This window comes from Buteo buteo, chromosome 1 (genome assembly GCF_964188355.1).
Source record: "Buteo buteo chromosome 1, bButBut1.hap1.1, whole genome shotgun sequence".
Lineage (NCBI taxonomy): Eukaryota > Metazoa > Chordata > Aves > Accipitriformes > Accipitridae > Buteo > Buteo buteo.
The window spans coordinates 53,887,444-53,911,086 of NC_134171.1; the positions used below are offsets into that span (position 1 = coordinate 53,887,444).

General features: G+C 41.3%; 1 protein-coding gene across 1 annotated transcript in view; it reads left to right on the top strand.

The window, feature by feature from the left end:
• The window catches only part of BMPR1B (bone morphogenetic protein receptor type 1B), an 81,674-nt gene that overhangs the window by 41,093 nt on the left and 16,938 nt on the right, over positions 1-23,643 (top strand). Inside the window, exons 2-5 of the mRNA XM_075030839.1 lie at positions 6,077-6,236; positions 15,599-15,701; positions 16,677-16,779; positions 22,991-23,087. Of these exons, the coding sequence (XP_074886940.1) occupies positions 6,094-6,236; positions 15,599-15,701; positions 16,677-16,779; positions 22,991-23,087 (446 nt within the window). The 5' untranslated portion in view covers positions 6,077-6,093. The remainder of the gene's footprint in view (positions 1-6,076; positions 6,237-15,598; positions 15,702-16,676; positions 16,780-22,990; positions 23,088-23,643) is intronic.

The following is a 23,643-nucleotide window of genomic DNA, read 5'->3' on the forward strand; positions in this document are numbered from 1 at the left end:
ATTTCGAAATACATAGATGAGGAGCAATGTGTAGGTTCTACGTACTTTGGTGCACAGGAAACCCAGCATAGGTGGGAAATGAAGCAAATCATACTTGATAAGCCCAACAACGCTACAGTTTGTCTAATATGCCAGTTTATTACAGTGGATGTATGTCAGGGTACAGCTATTTTCAAACACCATTTGATACCAACCTCATTTTGGGCTCACTAGTGCAATACAGTCACACAGTGAAAAGGAAAGCATGTTGTTTTCATTTTTCTGGTGTTTTTATGCCAGACTTTGTTTAAAATGGGTTTGGATCAGAAATATGCAGGTCTTGGCATCTGACCTTTCCTTGGGTTTTATGGTAGCCTTGAATATCCAGCAAAGGGAAATTGTCATGATCCATTTTTCCTTCTCTGTTATATGGTTGTCACCAATAAAAAGTGTTTTACTGTTACCTCTTGACTATTTTACACAGTAGATCAGGCTGAGTTAAGAGGTGTAATTTATTTCAACTTCTTTAACTGCACTGTGTTTTCATTGCTGACTATTTGCCAAAAAATATCCCATGGAAATTCTTTTATCTGATGACTGTAAAGTACAGTGAGTTAGCAGTTAGTTATTTCCCTTTCTCTTAAAACAATCATGTTGATGGTATAACCCTGGCCTGGTGGGAAGTCATCAGGCTGTAGTTTATGATATAGCATAGGAAACTCTAGCAGGGTGTTGCATGATAGTTTCATATTTTAATAAAAGTATGATTTGAGGAAAAGCACACTAACTGTATAGGCTAGTGCAGAGCATTGATGAAGTAACCTTGTGGTTTAAAAGTTCTGTCCAACAGTTTTATCAAGTTGACTGATTTTCTCGTGAGGTTTGGGTGGGTTTTGTTTGTTTGTTTGTTTGTTTGTTTTTTTAATTACTGTTCAGACACTTTTGTATGAGTGTACTTAATTTCCAGTCCAAAGCAGCGGTTGAAACAGCCATTCCATGATGTGCAAAGCTTCTGAGGTGTGTACCTTCTCTGAAGCAGTAAGCATTGCTGCCTGTCAGTGGGTGCTATCGCTAGCCAAATGTTGTTGTTATTGGCCTGGAAAAATGCGAATGGATGGTACTGCATTAATCAGAGCCTTCAAATACCCTATGTAGAAAGAGGAGAGAGCACAGCACTCTGATGTTCTTTTTCTGAACAGACTTGTTTGTGGCCCTTAGCATGTTTCAGGAAGGAGCAAGTCTGGCTTTTACTTGTGACAAACCCATGCAAGCTCATGGAAGATCTGCTTTTTCACTGCATAGACAGCACATAAATTGTGCAGCTGTGGCACAGAAATCAATCTGTTAAGATAACTATTGCTAATTATTCATCCTCTGGGAACAGGATGGCTTAAGATTTGGACTACAGAATAACAGAATACAGAGCTTTTCACCTCCTACATTACCGGACTTGTTGAATCAGAGCAGTGCCCAAAAGTCATTACCATCTGATGGCTGTGGGCTGGTGTGAAATGAGTTATTGGGCTTTATCCAGGTTCTAGTGGAGAAATTCCTGTCCAAATCACATAACTATGGCTACAGTTGGCAGGGGCTGGACTACTTATTGGCAGCTAGAGCAGAGAGCTTGAGGACTGAATGTACACTAAGAGATGGGCTCTCTAGATCAAATTTTTTTTGCACCACCATGAGTCAATGCAAAGCTTAAATCAGCAATTTTCCCTGTGTGTGTGAGGTACCACTGTCTACAGACCTCTCAAGCCAACATGAAACAGCATTATTTAAAACCAGGATGTAATTCATCCTGATGGTTACTTCACTGTGATTGTGGAGCAGGGATCTGGGATCACTTCTCTATCATTTAAAAAAATGGTAGCAAAACAAACTGCGAAACCATGAAATGGTTTGCCACACAAGAAAGTTAGTATTTAGATGTAAAAGCTTAGTGCTTATAGATTACCATGAAGTCTAGGATGGATGGGAAGCAAAATGAAAGAATATGTCTAAGAAGGATTAGTTGTTGGCATGGAGGTTAGCAGGGGTTTAGACTAGACATTAGTCATTCTCATGGTCATCCAGGGTAATGCTTTCATTTTACAGCACTTTCTTTTCCTCAATTTCCTTCTCCTGGCTTCAGGATCTTTGTAGATGTGCCTTTCAGTAAAGAAGCTCAGGTGAAGCAAAACATGGAGAGATACACTAACACATTTGGAAAAAACCCAACAGTAGCATGCTGCTTCTGAGCACACAGTCCCTGTTCTCAGGTGGAGATTCATAACAGAGACCATCACATTGCAATTTGGAGTGGCCGCAGTCCTTAGAGGAAAATATTTTTCAGGAATAGTACTCCAAGGAGACATAAAAGTCCTGGTGGCCACCTGCCTGTCTTTGTGGCGGAAGGTGCTTTGTACATGCTGGTGAATTTTAGTGGAAAAAGAGGGATAAGCTGAGAAAATCAACTAAATTTGATGAAGGTATACCAGTCCAAGGGTGACCTTCAGGCTCTCAACTGTTTTGGTTAATTCCCTGATGCAGTCAGTGTCTCAGCAGACTACAATAACCTTATTTCTCATACGTTTTTTCTGCAGTTGTCCCAAGCTACACTCAGTTCATCAGGGATGGGAAGCTGGCCATAAGCAGACTGCAACAGAATAGGCTACAGCAAAGAAGCAGCCAAATTTAAATAGCCTGAAATCCCTTGCTTTCAGGGCACTTGGACATGGCTCCTTAGGAGAGCTTTCAAAACCCAAAGGGCTTCTAATCCCTAGACAGAGCCAGGGCTGCATGACCAACATGTGCTTGTTAGAGCACAGGAGCAAATGCAAGAGGACTGTCTGTTCACCATCCTAAACTGTGCATTTCATACCTGGTATCAGGAGGAACTTGTTGCCAATCTGAAAAGCTCTTGGGGGTTTCCTCCTACGCATTACATTTTGGGGAAAGGACTGCTGAAAACCTTTCTGCTCTGAAGTCAAGCAGATGAAGAAGTCAAAAGATCTTGTTGAAACTCAACTTTGAGTGGGAGAAGAAGAGTTCTTACATGTTCCACGGTCATCTGCTGGGTGAGACATCTGAATTTCAGAGGCAAAAGATCTGCCTATCTTTTTAGCTAGCAGCCAGGAATTTAAGGCATAAAAGGAACAAGAGAATGGAATGAGAAGAGTTTTTCTTTTTAGAAGATAGAAAAGGGCCTGGTTGAAAGTATCTTATTCCTATCTCCTTTAATTTTATTTGATTTAATGTATTCAGCACTAAACTGCAATGATTTTACACTGCTTTTTACCCTAGGCATTAGCTGAAGGCAAAATCCTAGGCTACATCCCTACTTCAAACTCTTGGAAAGTGTAAATCTGAATGACAGCCTATTTGTCCTAAGTTTTCTGAAAACCAAACTACATCTGTAAATAGCCACCTGTGATGCTTTGATGATACTTCAGACTTCTGATTCTAATTCAGCAGCTCCTACCTGTCTTATTTTAAGACTACAACCGGGTCTAGGGATGTAAGCTGTTGTTTATGGCAAGTTCTGCAGAAGCTGCTCATGATCACATCCCTGATAAATGATGGGCACAGATTGCATTAGAGTATGACTGCCTTATACATTTGTTGAAAAAAGGGATGACCTACAGTTGTCTGTATTATGAGGAAGGTATTTAGTTGTCTAAATTTAAAATCTTCAGGCACTTTCAAATTTGTAATTAAACCTTTCTTTTTTTTTTTTTTGGGTGCTAGGTGTAAAATGCTTTTGGTTTTGCACTCCTTGCTGAGGAAAGATCCCTGCTAAATCTGTAGATAGGTTGTAGAAAGAGCCATGGAAATGATACGCAGAGCAAACTATTTGACTCAGTTGCCTCATGAGCTGGAAGTTCACTTTGTTGCCTCATGAGCTTGAAGTCTAAAAATCCTTGACAGGAATATTAATAGTTGAATAGTCCCTATTCAATGGTAACAAAGTAATACAGGCAAAAATTGCTGATTGAAAGAGAATTTACTTAATCTCTAATCCTGTGACCCAGGGAGCAAACATCTGTTGATACTAATTTGTTGTACACAGGCTGCATTTTAGAGTTTCATAATTATGTTATGAGAAACAAACAGTGCATATTTTCTTTAATTGAAGAACCTAGTGCATCTTAAGGTATACCTATGAGTACACAGATATACAGTGCATCTTGAGTGAACTAATCCATTTAGTTCTGATTTTGCCAAATGTTAGTCAAAACAGTATGGGACTTCAACATCCAGTTGTGACATGAATCCAATTAGTATCTTGATGCTGGGCAGAAGGGTTACAAGCCCATAGTTTGTGTATGTTTTGTAACTAGTTTTCTGGTTTGCCTTTAGGAGGAAGTGAGCTAATAAAAAATCCAGCCGGTTTCAGTGGAATATATAGGTACTAAGCAGAGATCAAGCCACACGAGTTTTGCATTTCATAGGTGTTACAGTCTGATATGGTGAATGATTGTCTTATTGTCTTTCATATGTATCACCTTAGTATTATTAATATACGTCTTATGCAAGGAATACGCAAGGAGTGGAAGGGCTGTAACGCTCAAAAAGCTAACGCTTCTCTAAATGAGCTGTTCTTTTGTGCAAAGCCCCGCTTCTCCCAGAGCTAACGAGTTTCAGCTTTTTCCTAGTTTGCTAGGGACAAGCTTGCATGTCTCTTGTTACACAGGAGAAAACTAAAGCCTGTCTGCCAGTTGTTGCCGGTGCCTGCCCATTTGCAGTGCTTTCCTACCAGAGCTGGCACAGGAGAGGAGGGGTGTGCAGCTGGGAGGCACGACGTGCACGCTTGTGCTCAGGGCACTGCCTGGTCCCAGGCACCCAGGAGCACAGGCTGGACTTCGTTAGTCCTCCGAAGGGCATGGGCTGATGGAACAGCCCTGCTCTTCCTCCAGCCTTTTGCTGCTTCGGGACCTTTCAGCCTGTTCTGGCCTTGGTGGTTGTTTGCCATCCAAGCCCTGAAGTGTAGCTGCTTGTTCCCATCACCTCTGCCTGTTTGCCCCCTCCATCTCCCTGTAAGGAGCTGAAAAGGATACGGTTTTCTGTCAGCTCCACAATGTATCAGTCCTGATGATGGAGGTTTGGGGAAGATTTTAATTAGAGTCAAAGCAGCAGTTCAGGAGCCAATCAAAATAATAATAATAAAATGCCAATTGTTTCTAAAGACCTAACAGTAAATCAAGAATTTCAAGCCTGCTCTTCAACTACTCTGTTGGAGCGAGCTGTTCATGAATGACCCTTTAGTAAGATTTCTTACAGGGAAGCAAAAGGAAAGTGAGAAACTGCCAGTTGAAGCTTTGCATGCTGATCTCATTTTTGTCTTTGAGGCTTAAAATATTCACAAGCACCGAAAGCTGATATTTATGAGTGGAGCTGGGGGGGGGGGCGGGGGTGTCACTTAAACATTTCCTAGCCCATCACCAACATCTCTAGCTGTACTCCACCAGCTCCATGGAGATTCAGTACTCTGATATTTTTAGAAGTAATCGCCTCCATATATTTCAGCATTGTGCATTCTAAAACACATTCTTGCCTTTTACTTTGTTTATAGATTTTTTTTTAATAGAAATGAACTGTTTTTCCTTGTTTTCTAAGTAGTATTTCTGCAATTCAGTGACAGAAAGTGCTGTTGAACTTGAAAGAACATCACTTTCTGTTAAATCTTTGTTAAATTGAATGCCTGTGTCCTGCTCTTCCTGGAGTACCATAAATCCCACTCATTTTTATGGGGTTCAGTGGATGTAGATACATGCCAAGTATAGAGACAAAGAAAGCACACAGGTGTAACCAAGGATTTGACCTGTGTAATGCAATAGGAAGAAAGCTGTACTCTGCAATCTGAAAAGCACAACATATCTCTTTGGCAGCAGCAGAACTTGAACATCAGCACCTTTGATCTAATGCCACTGAGGCTCAATAAGCCTCAAACACAGTGACCACTTTGGAGGCTTCTACAGAAAACCACTCTGTAGTGAACACTCGGCTCAAATAACTTTCTCAAATTGTGATGAGCAGAAATACTTTAAAGCTTTCATTCCAAGCCTTGCAATCCAGCCTAGAACTGTTTCTTTTTTCCTCTCCCTTATATTTATAGCCAATTTTCTAGACAACATGCCCTTGCGAAGTTCTGGCAAGTTGAACATGGAGACCAGAAAAGAAGATGGAGAGAGCACAGCACCTGCCCCTCCGCAGAAGAAACTGTCTTGTCAGTGCCACCACCACTGTCCTGAGGACTCAGTCAACAGCACCTGCAGGTTTGTGGGATATATATATTTGGAGGGGAAAGATGTGTATGTGGTAGCTCAGCAGTCCCAAGCTGGGTGTCGCAGTTTTTTGTTTAAGGAGTAATATGTAAATGAGTTGTTTATACATTGTGTCTAAAAATTGGAGGTAATTTTTACCTAGATACCAGCTACGTATTTAGATTTTTATGCTAGGGTGTTTACATCTTTACAGTTTTTGATAATACTTGCAATAATTCATTGCATATGAAATATTCTGAAGGTAGAAGTTTGTTTTTAAAGGTGCATGCAGTTAATGGGAGGAGACTTAATGGAGATATATTGCTTATAAATTTATGATCGCTCTCTACAGAATTGATAAGAACCCTGCTCTTGGTGTGTGTCTTTGCAATAGCTGAGCTATCTTTTGTAGGTCCTCAAGGCATTGGGTTTTTTGTTGCTTCCATGCTAAAAGGAAAGTGATCTTTTTCTTGAGGTGAAGTGTTGAGTATTTTCTTATTCTAGTTACAGTCTTCTGTTTGGTTTTGTGTTTAGAGTACTACAAACTTCTCATTTGGGTTGGATTCTGCTTCCTCAGATCCTTCTGCCTCCCTGGGGGAGAGGCACGTCCAGCTGTGCACAGTTCCCTTGAAGGCTCAGCCTTGGTCTCTGTTGCACTGCCACTGCCTGAAGCAGCAGAGGTGACTGAGGGTACCTGTGGTGGGACCAGGCTCCTGTTCCTCCACTCAAAAGCAGCTCTTGCTGGACACGTATTATTGCTTTTGAATGAGGACAGTGGTCAAACAGCCTTGCCTTGGCTTGAGGTGCACGTACAGTTTGCTTTAGCTGCAGCAAAGTACAGCCAAGCTCTTCATGTTCCACATGAGGAATTCAAACTTTTCTGCTTATTTAGAGCAGGTAGGATACTGGAAATATAGCCTAGTGGAATTGTGGGAATGGGAGAAGTATCAAAGCAGGGCACAGATGTGAGCCCAGCGGAACATGCCAGCTGGGTATGCAGTGCTGTTTGAGGTGAGACAGTCTAACATTGTGTCAGGTCTTCAAGGCAGCACATTAAAAAGATAGGTGGGGAGGGCCTAAGGTTGCTGAAGATGTTGATTGCTTTGTTGGATTTTTGGGTGTTGTTTTGTAGCCTGACTTAATTCTGCTCAGCCTGCAGTTTGACACTGAAGTGTATCAAAGTTTTGATGACAGCTGTAAATCCCATTTCCCCTTTCTATCCTCCTCCTTCAAACCCATGCTCTAGCCAGGAGTTAGACCTAACTGCTCTCACATGGCAGTCAGTTCAAAAAGCTGTAAAAACCCACTCTGATATCAATTTGCAGATCCCTTGCAGCGTGAATCAGCTGTTTCCTGTTCCTGCCCAGCAAGAGCCACTACTTTCACACGTGCTGTCTCACACACGCAGTAACAGGGAAGTTGCGGATGACTTTTAAATCCGTGAATTAGTAAGCACAAAGGGATCCATGTTAAGGAGCCCATTGAACAAGGTTTATACCCCCACTGGGTAGGCCTGCTGTTGCACATTGCTTCGTAGGCATCATTGACATTAAGTATTTTTCATGTTACCAGAAACTATGAGTGAAAGTCCTATTAAAATGGATTTGTGCATTTTCCCTCACTGTGATACTTCAGAGTCCCCTTCATAGTGTCAAATACCAAACTTGGTTTTAGGTGTTAATGTCCAAGGACAGGCAGTTAAGTGGTAATAAAACACATAATTATAACCCCTTTTGTCTTCATATCTTTGCACATTTCAGTCTTGAATGTTCTACTTGAGTGACAAAATTACTTTTTCCAATTTAGACATTAAAATAATAATTGAAACTGGAATTTACCCATCAAATATTAATCACTTTTCTGTCCAGGAAAATGGAAACAGTCAAAAGACTTGCATTAGAGCTACTCCTCTTTCCTGTCCTGTCACCTCAGCAGTATCCACCTTGCCACTTGCCCAGTGAGCAATAGCGTAAGTGAGAAATTGCTGAAGAGTTTGGAGTAATATAAACCAAAAAAAATTAAATTAAATACCCTGCCTTCATGGCTTGTCAGCAAGAATCCTTTTCAGATGGTGATCATTCCTGTGGCTCCCCTTACCTTGGTGTGAGAGCTGTGGTGAGGTACAAAGGACACAACACCCCTTGTTTTCCCTACATCTCAACTGTAAGTCTGTAATCATTTGCTTCTTAAATTCCCTACTACATAGCAGGCATTACAGATGAAAAGTGAAATGGGGTCTTACATAGAGAAGAGGGTCCTAAATCTGCTGTTGGGAAAGAGGAGTTGTTAGGTCTCAGGTTAGCTGGCTGGGTTGAGATGAGGTTTCAAAAGATTTGACCAAGACCAACCAGGTTAGCAGGCATTATTCATTCCCCCTGTCTTTTAGGATAATCCTACTAGTCAGGCAGTAACTTTCATATTTCATCCTAGCTCGAAGGAGTGTTGGCACAGTTTTAAAGCACACAGGAATTCTCATTGAACCTCACTATAAAGGAAGTTTCCCCATATTGAAGTTCAAGCAGTATCGATTGCACTGTGTTTGCCTGAAAAATAAATGAACTACTACAGATTAAACATTATTGGATAAATTATCTGCTTCCCTCAGATGTAGCTGCTGAAAGCCTTTTACATTTTATATTAAAAAAAGAAATCAAACCTCTAATCAGCTCTACCAGTCTATTAAGCTTTGGGCTGTGCTTGGACCTGCAGAGCTTGGCTCTGCCAGCCCTGCAGGGATGAGCCAGCATGAGCTGGGGCACCCAAGGGCCTGGCAAAGCCCCGACACCTGGGAAATTCACTGAGCACACCCATAGCCAGGGCTTGGGCTCTGAAGAGCGACAGGCACTGTCCCTGCCAGGGCTCTCACCAAAGCAGGGAAGCTTTGTGTGTGCCCAGGAGCAAGGAGGGCTCTGAAAGTTCAGTGGGAAAGCATTTCCAGCTGTGTTTAAATTAAAACTCTCAGAATAGAATAGCTAGTCCTATTGCAATCACCATTAAACATTTCTCATAAAAAGCAGTCTATCCCACCTGAAGATTTTGGTCTGCTACCACAGGTATTTATCTATTAAAGTATAGATCTTGCCTGTAGTACCAGTAGTCTGAATGTTTATATAAAAATGAGGACATCTGGTGGCCATTTAAAATCCTCTCCATAATTGTATTTTTAGAAATTTAAAAGTCAATGTTCTTTAACCACATCTGTATCAAATCCTCTAACAGCCTGCTGTGTTCCTATACAGAATTTCCCTTTCTTTATACTTCTGCAGCTTAAGTCCAGTAATACTTTAGGGAGCTAAGGGTAACACTGCAGCTTAAAATGCAGATTGCTTTCTATATCAACAGAAAAGCAGTAGCTCTAGTTAGAGTGCGCTCTGAAAATCCATGGGGGCAATCCACGAGCACAACAAGTTTTAGAAGACCCGTTAAAGGGTCATCTCATCAAGAGAGGGTGAGCGTCAGGGAGCAGTGAAAGGGGGCCAAGCCAGGAGCTGAGGGTGATGCTCGGGCCAGCCATATCTTACCCACCAGGACCCCATTTCTCCAAGGGTACCCAAACACAACAGGCTGAGATAGGTCCTTGATGGCCCTTCACATGGCTAGTAGTGATCTCAATCCAGGCAGGAGATGAGGCTGAAAGCAGGCACTCCTCTACTGTCACTTAGGGAGGGGTTTAATGCTCAGACCTGAGCTTAAATGGAGCAGGGGGGTATGTATGGGTGGGGGCGTCCCAGGTGGGGCCACTCTGGGCAATTGAAGCTCATTAGCATGTTCAGGGCCCTGGCAATTAAGATCTTTGCAGAAGGTTTGCAATCCTCTGCTTGTAAAGGGTGTGTTAACCAGCAACGTGTTGAAACTTTATTCTTCTTTCTGAACATCTGTGCGATTCATAAAAGGCTTTCAGTAAAGAAGCTCAAAGCTGCTTTGAACACAACCAGGACCTTGTTTTACTGTTCCATTTCAAGTTTTCTGTGTACAAAGTGAATGCACGGGCAGTTGTGTCTAATCATAATTAATTGCATATTTTAAAAACTAGTGTTAGATTTAATCAGCTTTGACTGTAATGGGATTGCAGTAAAGGCAGAGGCTGATTGGGTGCATTGTTGTGCTCTATTTTCCATTCATAAATAAATGCTGACAGTTTTAAAGATCCGGCTGATAGAGTTTAATTTCTTACGTGTTGCCTACTGGTCTTGAGTGTGTTTCTGCCCAACTATGTCTTCAGGTAGCTTTGGTTATCTAAAGCAATAAAATAATTAAGTTGCTTTTTCAGTGTTACCAGAGGTAATAATTCACTTGAGTAATGTTATTTTTATTCTCCCGTTTTCCAGATGATAGGATTGAATTTTCTTTGTAATTTGGTATGTAGGAGGAAGAAGACTTCAACCGTGGGCCAAAGCACTGAGTTTAGGCAACTTTTTTTGTAAGCAACTTTAGTTTTTAGGGTAAGGTTGAACATTTTCTGATAAAGGAGTTATGGTGAGATCTTACAAGTTAGCCTTTCAATTTTTTTAATGTTTATTTTTATTTTTTAATGTAATCCTTTATACAGGGCTGTACTGGAGGCAGTTAAGTCCCCTTTGATGATTAAAACAAAAAAGAGGTCAACAGTGACAAATTCTTGCAAGCTCCAGTCTTTGCTTGCCCCCTCTGCCAGGGCTGAATGTCTCATATGTGGATCAGCAGGTGACTTCGCCCCAAGTGTTTAAACTAAAATGCAAAGTCCTCCTCCCACGCTTTTCAACTGTGCCCCAGAAATTCCTTGTTCTTAGTTTTGTTCAGGGCTTGCCCATTAGATACTTAATATAAACCTTAAACTAAATAGTAATGCAAGTCCAGTCTCCCTGTATTGAGACCTGTTGCATTAGTCTCAGATAGTTTTTTAGCATGTGGGAGTACTTTGGTGTTGTGCAGAAAGTGCTGGGATACCTAAGACTTCCCTTGCATATTGAATTTACTTATACCAAAAAAAACTCCAAACCAGCAAATATCCATGTTAAGTGTATCCTAGCATTAAAGAAGAAGCTACATCATAGAAATTCAACTGCAAGTGTAATCTTAAGGTCAAGTAAAAGAAAACATTTGGTCTGTGTTTAAATTTTGGAGACAAAAGAAAGGAATAAAAGAAAAAGGGAAAATGAAAAGAGGAAGATGAGTAGCTTTATTTTGACTATTTGCTTCTTGATAGTTCTTACATCTGCTGAGACGGATTTTGCACATAAGTGAAAGGTGCTAGAGAGCCCTGGTGAAAATGAAGAGGTACCCATGCTTGGTGCTATTGCCATACCCCAAGTTGGGCTATCAGGTCTATAGACCTGTCAGGTCTCACATACTCAGCATGAAGCCTGGATGGTTTCTAGGGCTCTCCCTCACAGATTGGCATAATGGCTTGTTTTCTGTGTTGTGACTCCACGTGTCAGGGAGAACTAGTTGATCTGATTTGTGATTTAGTAGAACAATGCAAGACACATTTGGTGGGCTGGGTCATTTCTCAGTCCTGGGAGAATAGTCCAGGCAGGTAGTATAGAGAAAATACTGATGCATAGACCTACATGTGATATATGAAAAGATGCTCTGCTAGGATGTGTTGGGTACCCTCCTTTCTCTCTGCGTGTAGGGTCATTGTTGAGCACGCAGAGAGCCAAAAGGTAGCATACACAGCAGAGCGTATGTGGTAGGACCAGCATCACCGTCTTGGAGACTAGTGTGGCCACAAACGGTGGCCTGCTGTGAGCCAGCTTCTTTGCTTTGTTACACCTGTATATCTCTCCTTGCCTTCAGAGTAGCTCTGCAAACATCTGAAGGTGCATCTGGCTCAACAACTGTGTAATGCTCTTCTCACTTGGTTTCATGTTACTTCCCTGATGCACAGCCACTAACTGTATTATTTTTTCTGAAAAATTAGCCTGTGTTGAACCCATTTACAGTGCCTCTTTGTTTAATGGATAGTGTCGAAAGGCAGTGTTTTGCTAAATTTGGCCTTTGTCATCTTCCTTAAGAACGTGACAAAATACGTGAATTAGATGCGATTTGGGAGTCAGCCAATTTTTGAATTAGATCATTTCAGCCAGTCTTTACAGAAGGATATGAACTTCCCAGTTTCTGTACATAATGTAACAATTTTTGATCATTTTTAAAAACAGTGCAGAAACTTGTCATGTTGCTTTCAATGGAAGTGAAAAGATGCGGTACCTCTATCTGATATCAAAACCAGGAGTAGAAAGAGGAGGAGTGGATAAAAATAATAATACTCGTATGGACTCAACTGCAAATAAAATTATAGATAAGGAATCTTTTCATCAAGTTTTTTAACCCATCTGTTTGTGATAGGCACTGAATGGGGGAAAGACGTTGCATTTCCAAGTTACATATTGCCATCCCCGGCTGCATCACACACACAGAGAGCAGGACAGGAAATCTTCAGCAGTCAAGTTTTGGTAGCTGAGGTATCGCATCTTCTGTGAGAAATGGCTGTTAGCCAGTGAGGACATCTGTGTGAGCAGCTGCAAAGCTGTTGGCCTCTGTTCCTTTCTTCTGACATTTAGTAAAGGTCTCAGTTAAGATCACCTCTTTCTTTCTGGTAATCTGTGATTGTAGCAGCACCTTCTACATCAGTGTCTGTCAGTGTTTCCACTATTAACTCCCTCTATTTTCCTGGCATTTGACTTGGCTGTAAAAATTCACTCTTGGCAAATATATGACATACCAAATCTGTGCTTATTAGTGATCACATCCAAAATGTATTTAATTGCTCTCCCACACCATAGTCTAATAAGAGGATGCTTTAGTGGAGGAGGTTAGTGGATGTGTACCTGGATGTGTTCAGTAATATCAGGTTGAGTTCCTTCTTTACACAGCGTTCGCAGAATCAAATTACACAGAATTCAAATTACAGAGTTTAAGAAAATAATAGTCCTATACCACAAATTTTTGCTAGGAAGTGGAGAATAGGTTTTTCATATTGCTTTGCATGTATGAGCGACGTACATATGTTTCTATTTGTGTAGTCACCAAAATAAACATAAAATTGGAGGCGTTGCAGACTTTTCTGACTTGTTTCTGACTTGTTACAATAGTAAGAACAGTTTCATTTCTACCATAGGCAGGTATGAGGTAGGGTAGTCAAAGAGCAGGGGTATGCCCTGCCCTTTACTTGCAGTGTGTGGTCCATCTGACATCCTGTGAACCAGAAGAGGTTGGGGGTAGGAGGGGGGAAGCAGGTAAGAGATACTGCATTCTTTTCAGAAGTCGCTTTTACCTCTTGCCCAAATACCTGAGAAATTTTCAATAAGATAATGAGTTCTTACATTGCATGAAAACTTTTCGGTTTACTTTTCTTAGAGGTAGAAACAAGCAGTACCAATGTTTATTCTGCTCAGCATTGCTATTTTTAATTATCTCGCACTTTTCCTTCATTACTCTACCGTTGTCTGTAAAGAACATGATTTATCCTTATTGTTGGAGCTTTATAACTTTTCCATTTTGTTCTATCCAATCTAATTTTGTTTATCTTTTTAAATTTGGATTAAAATTTTCAGAGGGACTGAAGTGCTTGAGGAGCCTGAATTTAATTTTCAGAAATGAGCTAAGAATCAGAGTCCCATGGCAAGTCAGAAAAAAAAGAAATAAACCTGCTGACTTTCCTCCTTCCTTTTTCCCTTTTGCAAACAACTTGACTTTTCCTTCCCCTGCTTTCCTTTGGTGAACTGAGCGTTTTGTTTTTTGCTGGGGACTGTTAGTTGTAGAGTTCATTTTTGTGTTTCACTTGATTGCAATTTATTGTTTTGTTGCTCTGTCCCCTGGGTTAAACTTGCTCATTGCTTTGAATCAAAGGCACCATGCAAACAAATAAAATCTAACCTAATATAATATTCTACTCTAATGGATTCCTTACAGTCTCTCTTCTTGGCAATCGTATTGTTGCTATCTTTTAAGCTTAAGCAATGAAATCAAGGTAGTTGTTGCCCAAAAGGGTTGCTGTCTCATTTGCCTTACTCGTATGCACAATGTCAAAGAAGGGTAGAAGTCATTGCTTGCTTCTCCGAGAAAGTAATTTGTAATGTGCAACTGGTTACTTTTCAAATCCAGAAGTCAATAACCCATGATAGATTATTATTGGAAGTAATAAGCTTACTGTGGCTAGACCCTGCACCACTAATATAAAAATATGCCACAGCAAATGTTTGACATGATCCTATCCAGCATCTCTCCGTCGTGTAGCTAATACTTACAAATTGTGTTTCTCTCTTACATGTATAACTGTGCCTCTCGTTTCCTATGTCTTCATTGCCTTTGCTGTTGTTGCTCTGTTAGACTCTCCTTTGATTCAAGTAAGGAGCAAATAATCTGAAATTTTGCTGTGTTTAAATTTTGTAATAATTTTTCTTCTTTATTTCCTTCTTTTAACTGAGTTTGTTTCTTCTCTTCTGAAAAATATTCATTGCACATAATAACCAGTGTTATTTTCCTGAGGAAATAACAAAATATTTTATTTCTATGTGACTTAAACTCTTTCATCTAAGACATTTTTTCTTTATTTTTGGATCCTCTTCCTGCAAATCAGTCAATTTGTGTTTCTTACACATGCTATCTATCTCCCACAGAGTGCTGAGAAATTAATGTACAGCAGTGTCAGTAAAATGCAGCCACCATTTTCATGCCCTCCTCCCCCTCTTTCCATAGCATTCAGGCATTTGACCTTCATCGAGGAAGGACGTTTATCACCAGCACCATCTAGCCATCTGTTAGTATACTTGTCCTCCCTGGTGCACGTTCTTGTAAACGGAAGCATTATGGATCACTTTAGGCTTATAACCCAAGTAAACAGTTATGAAGGGTGTTGATGATAACTCAAGGACTCATACACAAGAGTGTTGCAGTTTGTAATATGGTTAAAACAAGAATCACAAATCACTCTTAATAATATTTCATGTTTAGTATCTCAAAAATGTTTCTTTCTTTAGGTCTTCACCGTGGTGCAAATATCCATGCCTTGTTCCCACACACAAGGCAGACCTGCTGTAGCATTGACGCTTGCATTTATATAGGTCTCCAAAGTCTTAGCACACTAATGATCATAGGGAGAGAATGTTGAGATGTTTGTTAGCGGGGTTTATAGCTGTGATATGTTGGAAAGGTAAGTGTGCCAGCTGCAAGGCAGAGCCTCCTCTGTGTGTGCAAGACCTGGTCCGCAGCACTGTCGGCTGTTGGACTGTATTGCGAGAGGTTGCCTTGGGTTCCTGAATCTTCCAGCCTGCCTTAGTACATCACTTTGTTAATAGCAGATTTGTCTTGCAAGGAACAAAGTTTAAGACTGTATTTAGCAGCACATTTTTCACTTCAAAGCCTTTTCCGTATTCATTCTTTCCAATCCTCAGCACTGATGGCTACTGCTTCACCATAATAGAAGAAGATGAGTCCGGTGGACATTTAGTCACCAAGGGATGTCTTGGATTAGAGGGCTCGGACTTCCAGTGTCGGGTAAGAACTCATTTGCTGCCATAGCGTCACTTGGCTTTTTGATAGCTTTCAATTGAAGTGCGGTCAACAGACATTGCTATGTCCATGTTTTCACTTCTGTTCATTTGGCAGATAGTTGCTTCGCCTTCATTGCCGAGGGGAGTGCATTTATATCCCCGAATGGCGATATTATAGCTTCTCCTAACAATAACTTAAGTTTTTGGTTTTGGCACTGCTGTTAGTAGTAACACTCCCGCTCGGAGGAAGTTTGAATTTAGAGAAATGCAGTCTAATTCCTGAAGTCTTCACAGTAGCTAAAGTTAGTTAGGATGTTACTTGATGGATCGCAGCAACCTTTATGTCTTACATGCAGTTGCACTTTGGTTTTGGATTTCTGGTGCCAGAGATTCGCTTCGAGTAGTACAGTCATCTCCTGATGGAGAGCAAATCTCACTGCAGGAATGGAAGGGGTATGGGCAATGGAGCAAGGTGTCTGTAAAGTGTTTGCCTTTCCCAGTGTTAACCATAAATGATTTTACATGAGTACACAAACAGTCTAACCATCAAGGTCCATGGAAGGTATTTTACCCAGCTTCCCAGGAGAGTAGAAGAAGCAGCTAAATTAGTCTGCACAGCAACTCCTGTATTATTCTGGCTAAACGGTTTTGAATACCCACTTATTTTTGTAGTGTAAGTCTAACTGGTGGATGTATGTGACTTTCACAGTTCTGTCTTGCACCATTAGAGTCAATCAGACCTTTCTGCAGCACTAGGGCACCAATAGAAATACATTAGGGGTGGTTTCATCTCTTAATTATCTGGATGAAATGTTGCTGGATATGGTCAGTAGCAGAAATCCTTACTCCACACATCCTAGAAGTCTGTAACAGACTGTAGTCCAGCTAACAAGCGCATCTTTCTCTCAAGTGCCAGAATGACAGTGTATATTTACAACACAGATATTTCATTTGCTTTCTATCAAACTGTTTGTTGCAGGACACTCCTATTCCACACCAAAGAAGATCTATTGAATGTTGCACAGGCCAAGATTACTGTAACAAACACCTTCATCCTACGCTGCCACCACTGAAAAATAGAGGTAAGGGGAAGTAAATCCAGTCCCAAACTGATCTTTTCCTGCTGTTGCTCTTTGTGCCTTAGGAAGAAACAAAGCCAAAGCCAAAGCACCTCCCTCAAGCTGCGTGTGATTAGAGAGATAAACTGCATTAAACGGTATCACTGAATTCCTATAGATCATGATCATATGGGAAGCAGTGCCTCCACCCATGGTCACTGATACTTGCTATTATTCCTATTGCATACATGCCATGAGCACCAGATGCATTAGAGTCGCACGAGATTGTCCTAGCACAGACCTGCTGGCTATCAGTGGTCATCCTAAAGACTTAGGTTAGTCGTGGCAGAGGATGCCTCTTGCTGTGTATGTTTTTAGCCTGATAATAAAATTGAATCCTCTTTCTAGTCCCTGCAACTGCATTACTATTTTTCATAACTCTACACACATCTGGGACCAGGTCTGCAGTGGTTAATCAGTCAGTTCAAGTTGTCTGAAGTCCATTAAGCCTTTTTTATTTAAAAGACCTGATCATCCAGCACTAGGACAATAACTAGTCACTAAAGCGGATTTTCTACTTGAAAAATGTAGCCGAAAATAGAATGTAGAGTAAGAACTCAGGCACTGATTTCTTTTTTTTATTTGTTATTTGAGAATAAATGGACATTTATTAACTTAGTAGATTCTGGGGCAAGGTTTTAGGTTTTGGTTTGTTTGTTTCTTTCTTTAAACATCACTTTCTGAAACTTGGTAGAGCTATTTTGGCTGGATGTTGCACAATACATTTTATAGGAATGTATTCCTAAGAAAGTGTAAATTTGTTTATGATAAACTCTTGGCATTGGCAGCAATGGCCAAGATTTGTGGTGATCAGCATGGAGTTTAGTCTCCAAGAGTCAGCTCAAGGTTACAGGAGAATTTGTCATCATGGCGTTCTGAGTTGAAAATCCAGGTCACTGTGCAGAAGCACTCTTAATTACGCAAACAGCAGATACTTACACAAATGCATGCTCAGAGAAAGCATTCACTCATGTAAGCTGTTCCCTTCACGCCTATGAAATTCTGCACAGATGGGCTGCAGAATCAGGCCTATGGAGAGTAATATGTAAATATTTCACTGTTTACTAGCAAGCCATTAAGTCAGCAAAACCTCATAAAATTCTGACTTCCAACATAAGAGTTATGTACTACTTTGTTGTTTTTTTCATTTTAAAAAGTTCTTTGGACTGAGAGAGAAGCTCCAAAAGGAAGTCAATATTTGTTCATGCTGACTTAGTATATCAATAAATAACACTTCAGTTTGGAAAACCTGCCATGATTTCTTCTTGATGCTGATTGAGTTTATTCTACATTAAAACTACTTAAAAATACTGAACCAATGCCTAACACTAGACATCTGCCTTATTAAGATTTTTGTTATTTGGGGATACTGTCTGCTGCTTATACAGAAAGCAATAAACCAAGCTTTTGGTAGTGGCAGAAGTTTGGATTGATATTGGTTTTTCTCTGTGTGTATATGGGGTAAACAAAACATCACTTGGGCACCATGGTGGCAGACCCATTAAATAGCAGAGAGAATATTTGTTGAAAGGAAAAATTTCATAGAGTTGGAACAGGATTCTAGCTGCTCTGTGTTGCAAAGTTATCTATTTTAGCGTGACAAACAAAAGGCGATGTATTCACTTGACATATTCTGAAAACTTTTGTTTGAATCGAATAAACGTCTCGCACTACTGGTATCCTGATAGTATCTTGTGGAAATAAATTTCAGGAGCTGCTTCATTAAATGTGGCTGGACAGGGTTGAAGTCAGCACCTTTATGGAAGCCTTAAGTAAATACATCATTCTTGGTGCCAGGCCTGTTTTAATTTGTTGCTGCTGTATCCTAGTATGAAAGCTCAGAGAAAAGCCGTAATTTGAACTGTAGATCCTCACTGCAACCAGGTACAAATACTGTATACAAATACACGCTACTGCCAGTGCCCAGTACTATGGCTGTGATCATTTTTTCTATTGGAAACATTTAGATGAGCCTGTGATTGACTGAGTACTGGTAGAATTGTATATCAAATTTAACATAAACTGTAAGTACAAACAAAGAGAAAATGACCTTAAAACCAACCTTCTAGGAACAACCTTCTGACCTCTAGGATTCCATGAAAAATATGTATGTTCCTCAGCATTTAGAAAACAAATAGAAATTTGGCTTCTGATGAACTTATATCCAAGGCCATATCTCATGGGAAACAGAGTCTAGGGAGAGTGTCCAGCTGCAGGTCAGAGGTTGTTGAACTGCAAATTAACCTATGCACCAAGGTAACATCTATGAAGGCAAGTGACTTGTGTTCTCAAAGTGCTTTTCCATTCCTGGCATGTGCTGGAAAGTGGGTTTTATCCCCCCCACTCCCTCCAAAAAAGAAAGGAGGGCCACATACATGAAAGTGGAAGCTGGAAGAAGTAACACTGGTCAAAGCAAGGCTTGTTGAGCAAGATGGAAGAAACAACAGCTAAGCCTAGGTTTTGAGCTGATCTCAGTACAGAGCTAGCAGGATAAAATACCCTAGAGAAACCATGAAGTCCTCGTCCCAGCTGTACATCTGTCTTATTAAGGAAATGAGAGTCATGATTGGATCTGATACAACACCTCTGCTTTAAACAATAAAAGATATTCCTGGAAATCCCAGCGAAAGAGCAGGCTGAGACCAGTCAAAAGGAGAAATATGTCTTTACTGATTTAGAGCCTATATAAGCAGAAGTGGTGGTGCCACCGTGTCTGGCTCCCTGCCTGTAGAGCTAGTGATGAATGGGCAAGGGAATGATTGGAGGAATGATGGGGTTTGATGTGTGCACACAGTCTCCACGCCTCAGATTTCACTGCAGTTTTTACTTGGATAACCGTAACACTGTGAACTGAAGGGACCTGAGGAGGGAGGAGAACCTCCTCTCCCTTTGATATGCTGACTTGTCCCTTGAACCTGCTGGGTGGCATTTTCAATGCTCTCCTCAGCATGGTCCTGTGGATGGCAGAGTGAGGGGAACGAGTGGTGGAGGAGGGGGGAATCGCAGGAAAATAACTGAGAGGAAGCTTAGTATCACCAAAGACCCTCCTTTTGTTGCCATCTCTCCCTTTGTGCTGCTCACCACTGACACCAGCAGCATCACTGTTTTCATACAACAAAACTGTTAATGTGCTGTTTGCTGGGCTTCGCTATTATCGACCAGCCGAGGTATGTGAAGAAGCTTCCCAAACCTCCCGCATGTTTGTTTTGCGCTCCCCACACCGTGCTCCTGGTAATCGCTCACTGCTGCCTCTGTGGAAGCTACTGCTTATTCTCATCACCCAACTGCTTGGCATGTTGCAGTTGCCAAGTAACATAACACTAAAAAGCACGGGACTGGACTTCTTAAACGACAGAGTATCTCCATCACGCAAACTGGCACCGACTGGTACCCACCACAGTCTTCGCCATGGAGCCCACGAGCCAGTGGTTAAGTGGACTCTCAGCTGAGCTACCCCATCCCTCTGCCTGGTCAAGGAGGTGCCAAAAATGGAGCAGGGAAAGGGAGGTTTGTCCTGCTGCACTGTGGGGAACAGCCTGGGCTGCAGGAGGAGAAAAGAGTTGGTCTCCAGCAGCACCAGCCTGGCTCAGCAGAACAAATGGACATTGCTGGTATAAGAATGGGGACATGCTTTTAATCTTGTGTTGTCCACGAGCCAGCAGGTTTATGAAGTCCTCAAATGAGCAAGCAAATGAAATTCTGCCAAAATGCTTTGAAAATACAGGAGGTATTTGAAAGGTGAGACAATAGCTCACTTATCGTCAGTATTGCCTCTCATAAATAAAATAGCCAAAAAAATATAAAGACATATGGAAGTTATTCTCTTCTCCTGTGAGAACCAGTTGCATGCCCGTGCTGTGCATAGTGAACCACTACTTAAGTTATGTTAGCTGACGCTGCCAGCATGGGGGACATCACCTAGTGCAAGAGCATAAGCATCACTGCTGCTGCAGTCTGCATCAGCTGCTCCCAGCACCGAGATCAAGATACGTTCTTTTATGTCTTGCATGCTTTCCTTGCACTTGCTTCACATAATTGCATTGGGGTACCAAAAATTTTTGCAGTGTTGGAGTCTGAAGTTTGTTTGAGAGCTACACAGCACTACCAAAATGCCTTCTGGCCTCTGGGAAAATCAAACTGCATTTATTTACTTTTCTGAATGGGAGAAGCCCATTAGAAACATTGAGCACAGGGCCTGGATCATTTAAAATTATTGGAAATTGGTTAAGATTTCAGCATCTTTGTCACCCCTCTCCCAAATGCACATACTTGGATGCACACAGACAGCATGAGCAGTGGGTGCTTTACAAGTTCTGGTAGTGCAACACTTGGTGCCTGTGTAAATGTGCAAACTTCCATGGCTTTGCTCTCTGACATATACGAGTATGAGCAGGGTCTGAATTGCTCCCTCTGCATCTGACATCAACATTCATTACTGCTAAGCACAAAAGCCCAACTTCCATTGTGTCTTATTCTGTGAAGTGGGAAAACCCTTGCTGTGGACAGATATTCAGGTTTCTCCCAAGTATAAAAATCCCACTATATGGTCTGTGTGCCCTCTTTATCCTCTCCTCAGCTGATGGGCTGCGACATCTTAAGCTGTTACATACCATGCATTTTAGAGGGAAATGGCTGGCCGACACAGGCTGCTTACAAAGCATGAACTAGAGCTCTCAGCCCTGCTGAGCAGCCGTCGCTTTCGTGAGAGAGGTCTGGATTCCCCGGTGGGCTCTCGGTTTCGGCTCACAGCCCACTTGGAGTGGCAGGCCAGGTAGAAATCTGCTGTGGCAGGGAGAATGATGGGCTCCAGTGTTTTCCTGATAGACATCGTGTCAGTGTCCCCTTTCAAAGGCATTGGCCGTGTCTTGAGTGTTTACATTGTTAATGCTCCTGGAGCAGGTAATGGCAGGTTAAAACATGACCGGTGTGATCAAAAGGTGCGTTGGTTGGTAATCTCTGTTTGTAGTGGAAAGGGGAAGGAAAGAAATAGTTTGGGGGCAAAAACAGAAGGGGAAACTGGATCTTTAAACTAAAAGAGCCTGACAGTAAACCAAGAGTCCCTTAGGAATCTCCTTGTCTCATTACCCTTGTAAATCTGAAACGTAATAGCGCCGTTCCAGGATGAGTCGATACGGGTAGATTTCTTGCATTTTACGATGTGTTTGGCATTAGCGTGAAAGATGCAAGACAGCCAGGCAGGGAGAGCTTCAGAAAACATAGTGCTCATTTGCATTATACCAGATAGCGACTCTGAGAGGGTGGTGTGTGTGTCTGCATGCTGAAATACCATGATTTTGAGACTTTGGGGGTTAGGGGAGGTTAAAGAAAAATAGTGCTTGGTTTCTTTGTTTTCAGCAGAGGAGCATGCATGAAGGCCGGACTCACTTGCCTGAGTTGAGAATACACATTTGGAGATTAATGGTACGCCTTGAAGGAGAATATGAGTCTCCCATGCAAAGATTGACTCAAACATTTTAAAGGTTTCTACAAGTTATGTGACACATTTCATTTTCAAAGTGTTTTACAGAACAGCTGCTGCAAGGATAGTGTTGCCCACCATCATAGGAAGGACTTGCTGGCACACAGGGCTGCTATAGAGAGAATGGAGGAGAAAATTCCTGCTCAGGTGTTTAAACCAGGATCCGAGAGACTGATTATTCTGCAGTGATAGAAATGTACCTTCAAGGCCTTTAGTGGCCCGCCTTCCTGGGGGTTAGATGGTCTGCTGTGTCTTCCCTCCTAGGATAAATGCAGTACTTCATTATTTTATATTAACTGCTCGATAGGACGCTACTTAATAAGAGTGATTTAAGATAGAGGCAGTAATTTTTCTATGTCCTGGCTGATCACTTAGGTTAAGACACAGAGCTACGGGTCTTAATTGATTTTTCATTCAGAGTCAAACAGGGGATTGCAAATCAAGGCAATGTTTCGCCTGAGTGAGGGCTGAAAACTCAAGTGAGCTTTTGGAGGTGCCAGTTCTGCCCTGGTCAGTGAGGGTCGAAGAGGAAGCACACAAAATGCCTGGGGAATCCAGGGGTATCTTGCACAGGACTTCAGTAGAAAAGAAAGGACATGAACTTGTGCTCGCGGCACTTTTTAAGGCGTGTGTGTCTTGATACTGACTTTTTACCTCCCTTTCCAAATTTTCCACCTTCCTTGTTTTTAACCCCAGACTTTGCTGAAGGAAACATTCACCATAAGGCCCTGCTGATCTCAGTGACTGTTTGCAGCATACTTCTGGTGCTTATCATCATATTCTGTTACTTCAGGTAAATAAGGAATACGTTACCAGCTTGTTAATATTCCTCCCAACATTTATCTTTTTATAGACTTAGGAATTTGAAAAAAATTGAAGGGCACCTCGCGGAAAAGAAATGAGAAACTGTAATTTTATGATGAGGAAAAATGTGTATTTTATTCATGATAGTCACAGGTATACCTGTGTGATGTATTTCATATGGCATCTTTTGCCCAACATGCTAAAAAGCCATTCAGGTAGAAACACAGATTATGCTTTACTGAGACTAAGAAAGCCACAGGACAAATTTTATATCGGGTAAATAAACCTGAGGCTTCTGAATGTGTTTATGTGGTGAAGAACTGATCATAAAAAAGAGAGGGATACAGGAATGTGTGTAAATGTGCCTAGAATGTTATCATAATCTACATACATTGCATTTAAATAATTTGTCACATTTTTTAAATAGTCCCAGGTCCCATGACCTTACCTCCTCTGGCTCCTACAAGAACCACTGCAGTCAGTAAAATAAAACTGTGTATTTGCTTGGTCTGTGTTTTAAACATATTTAAGTTTCTGAAAGAAAA